General features: G+C 41.5%; 2 protein-coding genes across 2 annotated transcripts in view; one reads left to right on the top strand and one right to left on the bottom strand.

Annotated features, from left to right (window-relative positions):
• LOC133545541 (oocyte zinc finger protein XlCOF6.1-like) overlaps positions 1-10,991 on the top strand; it is a 60,742-nt gene that overhangs the window by 30,038 nt on the left and 19,713 nt on the right. The gene's annotated exons all lie outside the window — the stretch shown is intronic.
• LOC133545093 (zinc finger and SCAN domain-containing protein 2-like) lies at positions 1,176-9,196 on the bottom strand. Its single transcript, XM_061890428.1, has 2 exons — positions 8,836-9,196; positions 1,176-2,429 (listed from the first exon to the last, which is right to left on the bottom strand). The coding sequence occupies exons 1-2, from the start codon at positions 9,029-9,031 to the stop codon at positions 1,705-1,707; spliced, it is 921 nt and encodes a 306-aa protein (XP_061746412.1). The 5' UTR covers positions 9,032-9,196; the 3' UTR covers positions 1,176-1,704.

Raw genomic sequence — 10,991 nt, 5'->3', positions numbered from 1 at the left:
ATGGTTTATTTGTTTTGGACATAATTAACGTGTTATATCAAGGAAAATTAAGTGGTTACAAATTCAACATGTCCAAAAAGGAGTTTACTTGCCCTTTCCTTCAATTCATTCACACCCCCATAATCTTTATAAATGTTGACATTTTGAGTGTGCTGTTGAAAAATAAAATATAATCAAAAAGGAGTCAAAAAATGACTAAATGGCGTGTACAGGGTTTTTTGTCCCGTTGCCACTCAGGCAAATCATATTGTTGAAGTACAAAACCCAAAACCAGTAAAGTTGGCACGTTGTGTAAATCTTAAATAAAATAAAAAATACAATGATTTGCAAATCTTTTTCAACTTATATTCAATTGAATCGACTGCAAAGAGAAAATGCTTAAGGTTCGAACTGGAAAATTTTATTTTTTTTGCAATTATTAGCTCATTTGGAATTTGATGCCTGCAACATGGTTCTAAAAAGTTGGCACAAGTGGCAAAAAAGACCGAGAAAGTTGAGGAATGTTCATCAAACACATATTTGGAACATCCCACTGATGAACAGGCTAATTGGGAACAGGTGGATGCCATGATTGGGTATAAAAGCAGCTTCCATGAAATGCTAAGTCATTAACAAACAAGGATGGGGCGAGGGTCACCACTTTGTGAAAAAATGCCCGAGCATAACACAGGGTTTCCCACACATTCATTTATTTGTGGCGGCCCGCCACGAACGAATTACAGCCACCACAAATAAAAAATAAAAAAAATTATTTCGGCTTTTGACTCGATTGACCGCCCATAAAAGCAATGGGACTCTGTGAATGGAGCTTGTAGTTACATATTATATAAATATGTACATAAAGTGTTGTAATTATATTCCAACTCCGTGTTCTTCTTGGTCATCGCCGCCACCGCCCGACCACACCACCAAAAATAGCTGCCTGACCTGTGGGAAACACTGTAATAACAAGTAAAGGTTTTGTCTACAAACTAATATTCACATCCAGTTCGGAAGAAGAAGCTATTGTAGCATGCATACATCACCATGACAACACACATTCTGGTATGATACCGCTTTCTCACATTTTAATCTTTCTTTATGGATTTCAATGACATTGAAAGTGTGAGGAAAACTCCATGCCCCATAATTTTCACACAACTAAGAAAAACTAAAGGAATCACAAGAAAGTTGCATCATTTATAATAAGCCTGTTTTATTTCCCGACTTAATGGGAGAATATGAACAAAAGCCTTTAATACTCATGTATTTATTATTTAGGTGTGAATAAAAAACGATGTGAGAATAGGGCCCAAAAACAAGTGGTCTGAATTCACATTTGTATACACCATTGGATTGCTGTAAATCATATGAAGTAATACTTTTATAGCATACAATTTAAAAAGCTGGGTTACATGGTGCACAGACATGTAGGAAAGTGGACAAGAGCAGAAAAACATACTTAGAAAAACATATGGCTACAGATTAGCTTGCTAACCAGGTTAAGTGCTAATAACAGAGCAGCTTTTCAGTCTCTCTTCTCGGATCAAGTTTGCAATTTAAATAAGTAAACCTGGTTGACATTTTGTCACATCTTTATTATTACAACATTTAAATAGGAATGTGTTACACACACAATGATGTCACACATGCTATATTTGGTGACTCAATCATGCAATATGTGGTGACTTTGTTCGCAAGTCAAAGTTTATCCTGCAGTTTCATTTACTGGCTGCTGTTGAAACCGGCACACTTGTGTTTGCTAATCTGGTACTTGTAGGAGAATCTTTCGTCACACACACAGCAACTGAAGACTTTCTCGCCGGTGTGTGTTCTCATGTGTATTACGAGCGGCGTTCGGGCGCAAAAGCTTTTGTTGCAGATTGAACAGCAGAAAGGTTTTTCTCCGGTATGTCGCCTCATGTGTATTTGCAAACATTCGTTCCGTCGAAAGCCTTTGCCGCAAACGGAGCAGGAGAAAGGTGTTTCTCCGGTGTGTATTCTAACGTGTCTTTTCAGAGTGCTGCTGTCGTAAAACATTTTGCCACACCAAGCGCATTTTTTGTCAATGTAACCTGTCTTGTCAGCTTTCGGGTCTTCCTCGTTGGTGTCCGGGGAGGGTGACATTGTGTCCTCACTATCTGACAGCGGCGCCAAGAGGTTGCCTGCTTGAGATCCTCCATGGTGGTTTCCATATGCCTGTGCTGTCATGTGTTGAGTCGAGCTGCTGCTTGGAGGCTCCAGCTCTCGCTCGCCTTTGACCTCGTCGTCTTCACTCTTCACGAGGACATCGATCACTGGGAACGCATCCAGTCCTTCAGGATGCTCGCCCTCCTGACTGATGTTGCGTTCCTCCTCTTCCACTTTAAAGTGGGAGGGCCGCGGCTCCTTCTGTTCCACCCTGGCGCTCCATTCTTGCTGCTCAAAGGGAAGATGTCCTCCACTGACATCTGTCGGACACAAGAGGACAAACACATGCTTTAGACAAGTCCAGCTTGGCTCAGTTGCAAGTGGTATTTTGATATAGTTAGATGTCTGATAATGTCAGAGTCAAGACCCGGGGTGGACCGCTCGCCTGTGCATCGGTTTGGGACATCTCTGCGCTGCTGACCCGTCTCCGCTCGGGATGGTCTCCTGCTAGCCCCACTATGAACTGGACTCTCACACCATTATGTTAGATCCACAATATTATGCTAGAACCACTCGGCGCCCATTGCACACGGTCTCCCCTAGAGAGGGGGAGTCACCCACATCTGCGGTCCTCTCCAAGGTTTCTCATAGTCATTCCTATTGACAGCTCACTGGGTTGTGAGTTTTTCCCTTGCCCTTATGTGGGCTCTGAACCGAACGTTGTGGCTTGTACAGTCTTTGAGACACTTGTGATTTAGGGCTATATAAATAAATATTGATTGATTGACTTTTTTTTTTTTTTTTTTCCAAGATGGCGGCGCCCGGACGGGCTGCGCTCTCGAGGAGATCCTGCTAAAGATGGAACATTTGGCAGAAATACCGGACAATTCCACAAACTTTATGGCTGGCTCACATCGTGGTCACTCCGTGATCACGTACGACCGCCAGACACTTCTGGATGTGGACACATCGGGCCGTTTTGGACTGATAGACGCGGGCGTGCTAAACATGCTAACTAGCATGGGAATACATCGGCGGCTACATCCAGCGGCCCGTGAAGCAGGGGAGTCTAGTAGCAGCGGGGGCCGTCTACGGAGCAGACGCCAGCGGTGTGATCGGAAACGCGGATGCCGAGCGGGGCTAAAAACAAAGCAGAAGGCTAATCCCCACAGAACACCACTTTCCTCCATCCCGAAGACGGATTTAGATGGAAAATGCGAGACTACTGGTCTGGGTAAGGAGTCTGTTAAATTAGAACAAGTTTTTTCTGCTTTTGAGTGTTTCAGAGTTGGACATGTGTTTTACTGAGGTGGCTAACTATGATGCGTGCAGTTTATCAAAGCAACAAACAAACAATCGGAAAATCCCCGTTACTGAGGTGGCTAACCATGATGCGTGCAGTTTATCAAAGCAACAATCAAACAATCGGAAAATTCCTGTCGTATCAATTCCTAGATATGGTCGTAACTATACTAAATGCACTGGGCATAATAAACACAACATTATTAATATTGCTACTACGGATAATTTGATCAAAAACTCCCTAAAACAGCCCACTACCTATAATATAGTTTTTTTAAACATAAGATCATTGTCTCCTAAAACGTTGTTAGTTAATGATATTATCAGAGACAACAATCTTAACGTCATCGGTCTCAGCGAAACCTGGCTTAAACCAAACGACTTTTTTGCGCTAAATGAGGCATGTCCTCCTAACTTTACACATGCGCATATTGCCCGTCCGCTCAAAAGGGGTGGGGGGGTTGCACTAATATACAACGAAAACTTTAACCTTAGTCCTAACATAAATAATAAATATAAATCGTTTGAGGTGCTTACTATGAGGTCTGTCACACCGCTGCCTCTACACCTGGCTGTTATCTACCGCCCCCCAGGGCCCTATTCGGACTTTATTAATGAATTCTCAGAGTTCGTTGCTGATCTAGTGACACACGCCGATAATATAATCATAATGGGGGACTTTAATATCCATATGAATACCCCATCGGACCCACCGTGCGTAGCGCTCCAGACTGTAATTGATAGCTGTGGTCTCACACAAATAATAAATGAACCCACGCATCGCAACGGTAATACAATAGACCTAGTGCTTGTCAGGGGCATCACCGTTTCCAAAGTTACGATACTCCCGTATACTAAAGTATTGTCTGATCATTACCTTATAAAATTCGAGGTTCAGACGCATGTTCGTCAAACTAATAATAATAATAACTGCTATAGCATCCGCAACATTAATACAGCCGCAACGACAACTCTTGCTGACCTACTGCCCTCGGTAATGGCACCATTCCCAAAGTATGTGGGCTCTATTGATAACCTCACTAACAACTTTAACGACGCCCTGCGCGAAACCATTGATAACATAGCACCGCTAAAGTTAAAAAAGGCTCCAAAAAAGCGCACCCCGTGGTTTACAGAAGAAACTAGAGCTCAGAAATTATTATGTAGAAAGCTGGAACGCAAATGGCGCACGACTAAACTTGAGGTGCACCATCAAGCATGGAGTGATGGTTTAATAACTTATAAACGCATGCTTACCTTAGCTAAAGCTAAATATTACTCAAATCTCATCCACCGTAATAAAAACGATCCTAAATTTTTGTTTAGTACGGTAGCATCGCTAACCCAACAAGGGACTCCTTCCAGTAGCTCAACCCACTCAGCTGATGACTTTATGCAATTCTTTAGTAAGAAAATTGAAGTCATTAGAAAGGAGATTAAAGACAATGCGTCCCAGCTACAACGGGGTTCTATTAACACTGACACGATTGTATATACGGCGGATACTACCCTCCAAAATACTTTCTCTCGTTTTGAGGAAATAACATTAGAGGAATTGTTACAACGTGTAAATGGAATAAAACAGACAACATGTTTACTTGACCCTCTTCCTGGGAAACTGATCAAGGAGCTCTTTGTATTATTAGGTCCATCAGTGCTAAATATTATAAACTTATCACTCTCCTCGGGCACTGTTCCCCTAGCATTCAAAAAAGCGGTTAGTCATCCTCTTCTTAAAAGACCTAACCTCGATCCTGACCTCATGGTAAATTACCGACCGGTGTCTCACCTTCCCTTTATTTCAAAAATCCTCGAAAAAATTGTTGCGGAGCAGTTAAATGAACACTTAGCGTCTAACAATCTATGTGAAACCTTTCAATCCGGTTTCAGGGCAAATCACTCCACGGAGACAGCCCTCGCAAAAATGACTAATGATCTATTGCTAACGATGGATTCTGATGCGTCATCTATGTTGCTGCTCCTCGATCTTAGCGCTGCTTTCGATACCGTCGATCATAACATTTTATTAGAACGTATCAAAACACGAATTGGTATGTCAGACTTAGCCCTGTCTTGGTTTAACTCTTATCTTACTGATAGGATGCAGTGTGTCTCCCATAACAATGTGACCTCGGACTACGTTAAGGTAACGTGTGGAGTTCCCCAGGGTTCGGTCCTTGGCCCTGCACTCTTCAGCATCTACATGCTGCCGCTAGGTGACATCATGCGCAAATACGGTATTAGCTTTCACTGTTATGCTGATGACACCCAACTCTACATGCCCCTAAAGCTGACCAACACGCCGGATTGTAGTCAGCTGGAGGCATGTCTTAATGAAATTAAACAATGGATGTCCGCTAACTTTTTGCAACTCAACGCCAAAAAAACGGAAATGCTGATTATCGGTCCTGCTAGACACCGAACTCTATTTAATAATACAACTCTAACATTTGACAACCAAACAATTAAACAAGGCGACACGGTAAAGAATCTGGGTGTTATCTTCGACCCAACTCTCTCCTTTGAGGCACACATTAAAAGCGTTACTAAAACGGCCTTCTTTCATCTCCGTAATATCGCTAAAATTCGCTCCATTCTGTCCACTAAAGACGCTGAGATCATTATCCATGCGTTTGTTACGTCTCGCCTCGACTACTGTAACGTATTATTTTCGGGTCTCCCCATGTCTAGCATTAAAAGATTACAGTTGGTACAAAATGCGGCTGCTAGACTTTTGACAAGAACAAGAAAGTTTGATCACATTACGCCTGTACTGGCTCACCTGCACTGGCTTCCTGTGCACTTAAGATGTGACTTTAAGGTTTTACTACTTACGTATAAAATACTACACGGTCTAGCTCCATCTTATCTTGCCGATTGTATTGTACCATATGTCCCGGCAAGAAATCTGAGTTCAAAGGACTCCGGCTTATTAGTGATTCCCAAAGCCCAAAAAAAGTCTGCGGGCTATAGAGCATTTTCCGTTCGGGCTCCAGTACTCTGGAATGCCCTCCCGGTAACAGTTCGCGATGCCACCTCAGTAGAAGCATTTAAGTCTCACCTTAAAACTCATTTGTATACTCTAGCCTTTAAATAGACTCCCTTTTTAGACCAGTTGATCTGCCGTTTCTTTTCTTTTTCTTCTATGTCCCACTCTCCCGTGTGGAGGGGGTCCGGTCCGATCCGGTGGCCATGTACTGCTCGCCTGTGTATCGGCTGGGGACATCTCTGCGCTGCTGATCCGCCTACGCTTGGGATGGTTTCCTGCTGGCTCCGCTGTGAACGGGACTCTCGCTGCTGTGTCTTGGATCCTCTTTGGACTGGACTCTCGCGACTGTGTTGTATCCATTGTGGATTGAACTTTCAGTATCATGTTAGATCCGCTCGAACTTTCAGTATCATGTTAGATCCGCTCGACATCCATTGCTTTCCTCCTCTCTAAGGTTCTCATAGTCATCATTGTCACCGACGTCCCACTGGGTCATTATTGTCACCAATGTCCCACTGGGTGTGAGTTTTCCTACCGAGGATGTCGTGGTGGTTTGTGCAGCCCTTTGAGACACTAGTGATTTAGGGCTATATAAGTAAACATTGATTGATTGATTGATTGATTGTTTACACTGCACACCAAGTCTGATTGTTTTTACCTTCAACTGACAAAGATCTGATTTTTGTGCCTGTCTAAGCGCTTGACACAATTAATCATGATATTTTAATTAAAAAACTAGAATGTTATGGCATCAGAGGTTTGGTCTTGAGCTGGATAAGAAGTTATTTAACCAACAGGAAGCAATATGTGAAGATTGGTGAAAATAGTTCAACACGATTGGATATATCTTGTGGTGTACCCCAGGGATCAATACTGGGACCAAGATTGTTCAATCTTTATATAAACGATATTTGCAAAGTTACAAAAGACTTGAAGTTAGTTTTATTTGCAGACGACACAACTGCTTTCTGTTCAGGAGAGAACACACAGAAGATAATACAAATAACGGAAGAAATGAATAAATTAAAAAAATGGTTTGATAAAAACAGGCTATCCTTGAATCTCAGTAAAACTAAAATAATGCTATTTGGTAACAGTAGAAAGGAGCATCAGACACGAATACAAATTGATGGAATAGATATCGAAAGGGTAAAAGAAACCAGATTTTTGGGAGTATTAATAGATGATAAAATCAACTGGAAATCTCATATACAAAACATACAACATAAGGTGGCAAAAAATATTTCAATAATGAATAAAGCAAAATACGTCCTGGGCCAAAAATCACTTTATATTCTCTACTGCTGGCTAGTGTTACATATCTGAGTTATTGTGCAGAAATATGGGGAAACAACTACAAATGTGCGCCACATTCGTTAACTGTGTTACAAAAAAGATCGATTAGAATAATACACAATGTTGGATATAGAGAACATACAAACCCTTTATTTATTGAGTCAAAAATATTAAAGCTCGATGACTTGATAAAATTGCAAACAGCTAAATTGATGTACAAAGTAGATTATAACCTGCTACCAAAGAATGTACAACAATTCTTCTCAACTAAAGAGGAGAAATATAACCTTAGAGGAAAATCTAACTTAAAACATTTGTATGCCCGTACAACACTTGAAACTTTTAGCATATCAGTATGTGGAATTAAATTATGGAATGGATTAAGTAAAGAAGTTAAACCTTTTACTGATATGAGCCAGTTTAAGAGGATGTTCAAATTAATAGTGCTTACAAAGTACAAAGAAGAAGTATTATGAGAAACACTTTCAAACTTATTGAAAATAAGATATTCTTCATCTGAGTATGTTAATAATCCATCCATCCATTTTCTACCGCTTATTCCCTTTCGGGGTCGCGGGGGGCGCTGGCGCCTATCTCAGCTACAATCGGGCGGAAGGCAGGGTACACCCTGGACAAGTCGCCACCTCATCGCAGGGCCAACACAGATAGATAGACAGACAACATTCACACTCACATTCACACACTAGGGCCAATTTAGTGTTGCCAATCAACCTATCCCCAGGTGCATGTCTTTGGAAGTGGGAGGAAGCCGGAGTACCCGGAGGGAACCCACGCATTCACGGGGAGAACATGCAAACTCCACACAGAAAGATCCCGAGCCTGGATTTGAACCTAGGACTGCAGGAACTTCGTGTTGTGAGGCAGACGCACTAACCCCTCATCCACCGTGAAGCCCACGTACCAAACTCGTTTTACACAAATAAAAAAGGCGCCAACCCCTCAAATACAATCCCCTATTAATTATTTGGAAGAGCTGGCAACCCTACCTTGATATCGCTCGATAGATACGTGGATCGATCCGTCCACCATACCATCGCCTGATAAAACCTTGTTTACAAGCAGTGTGAATGAAGAAATGCAACGTGAGTAAATACGTCACAGCAAGAAAGTAAACAAACCTGCTCCGTGGAACCCGACTGGATGTTTGTTGAAAACAGCGTCCAGTAGATGACGTTGTCGCTGGTTCTCCTCTTTTGTTCTAGAAAGTTCCTCCTCGTATTCCGCTATCGTTCTTTCCAACACCACAAATATTTCTTCAACGGCCGCCGTTAGTCGCTGATTCACCAGCGCTCTCAGCATTTGTACTTTACACATTTTCCCACAATCACACTCACACCCGGTCTCTGGTGGGCGATGCGTTGGCAACTTCGCCGTCTCTTTGTTCGCAGCTAACGAGCTAAGCTAGAAGCTAGAAGCTTCAAAGTTGACTGACGAGTCGATCCTGACATGAAGAACTACTTCCGGTAACACACGAATACAGCCGAGTGCGCTACTGCCTCTCTGGTGTGAGGGCGTCATTACATGTTTAACCCTTAATGCGGGGGTCAGCAACCCGCGGCTCTTTAGCGCCGCCCTAGTAGCTCCCTGATGCAGTGGTTCTCAACCTTTTTTCAGTGATGTATCCCCTGTGAATATTTTTTTAATTCAAGTACCCCCTATTCAGAGCAAAGCATTTTTGGTTGAAAAAAAGAGATAAAGAAGTAAAATACAGCACTATGTCATCAGTTTCTGACTTATTTAATTTCAAAACAGTGCAAAATATTGTTAATTTGTAGTGGTCTTTCTTGAACTATTTGGAAAAAAAGATGTAAAAATAACTAAAAACTTGTTGAAAAATAAACAAGTGATTCAATTATAAATAAAGATTTCTACACAAGGGACGGCGTGGCACAGTGGGAGAGTGGCCGTGCGCAACCCGAGGGTCACTAGTTCAAATCCCACCTAGAACCAACCTCGTCACGTCCGTTGTGTCCTGAGCAAGACACTTCACCCTTGCTCCTGATGGGTGCTGGTTGGCGCCTTGCATGGCAGCTCCCTCCATCAGTGTGTGAATGTGTGTGTGAATGGGTAAATGTGGAAGTAGTGTCAAAGCGCTTTGAGTACCTTGAAGGTAGAAAAGCGCTATACAAGCACAACCCATTTATTTATTATTTACACATAGAAGTAATCATCAACTTAATAGATAGATAGATAGATAGTACTTTATTGATTCCTTCAGGAGAGTTCCTTCAGGAAAATTAAAATTCCAGCAGCAGTGTACAGAGTTGAGATCAATTAAAAAAAAAAAAAAGTAAAAAGTAAATAATGGGGGTTTAAATGGAAACAACCCCCATTATTTACTTTTTACTGTTTTTACTTTTAATGTGCCCTCTTTGGGGATTGTAACAGAGATCCATCTGGATTCATCAACTTAATTCTAAACATTTCTTCACAAAAAAAGAAATCTTAAACTTCAAAATTTATGGAACATGTCCACAAAAAATCTTGCTGTCAACACTTAATATTGCATTGTTGCATTTATTTTCACGGTTTATGAACTTACATTCAAATTTTGTTGAAATATTATCGTGGCGTAGTGGGAGAGTGGCCGTGCGCAACCCGAGGGCCCCTGGTTCAAATCCCACCTAGTACCAACCTTGTCACGTCCGTTGTGTCCTGAGCAAGACACTTCACCCTTGCTCCTGATGGGTGCTGGTTGGCGCCTTGCATGGCATCTCCCTCCATCAGTGTGTGAATGTGTGTGTGAATGGGTAAATGTGGAAGTAGTGTCAAAGCGCTTTGAGTACCTTGAAGGTAGAAAAGCGCTATACAAGCACAACCCATTTATTCAATCAATATATTAAGGATTTTTGAATTGTTGCTATTTTTAGAATATTTTTAAAAAATCTCACATACCCTTTGGCATACCTTCAAGTACCCCCAGGGGTACGCATACCCCCATTTAAAAACCACTGCCCTAGAGCAGGGAACCTTTTTGGCTGAGAGAGCCAAAAAGCCAAATATTTCAAAATATATTTCCGTAAGAGCCATATAACCTTTTTCAACACTGAATACAACTAAATTTGTGCATTTTTAAGTATGACCAACATTTGTAGGGTATAATAAGTCTCTTATTCTTTTTAACAACATTGCTAGTCTAAAAGTTAACCAATAATAAATATAATACTTCTTACCATTAACGCAACATCTTGAACAGGTGCGGTAGAAAACGGATGGTTGGATTAAAATGCATGAGAATGTTTTATTATTTGAATGTTATTTTTGAAACTGTGAT

The sequence above is a fragment of the Nerophis ophidion genome, linkage group LG28 (genome assembly GCF_033978795.1).
Source record: "Nerophis ophidion isolate RoL-2023_Sa linkage group LG28, RoL_Noph_v1.0, whole genome shotgun sequence".
Classification (NCBI taxonomy): Eukaryota; Metazoa; Chordata; class Actinopteri; order Syngnathiformes; family Syngnathidae; genus Nerophis; species Nerophis ophidion.
The sequence above is the reverse complement of the archived record's forward strand: the minus strand, read 5'-3'. Positions and strand labels throughout refer to the sequence as shown.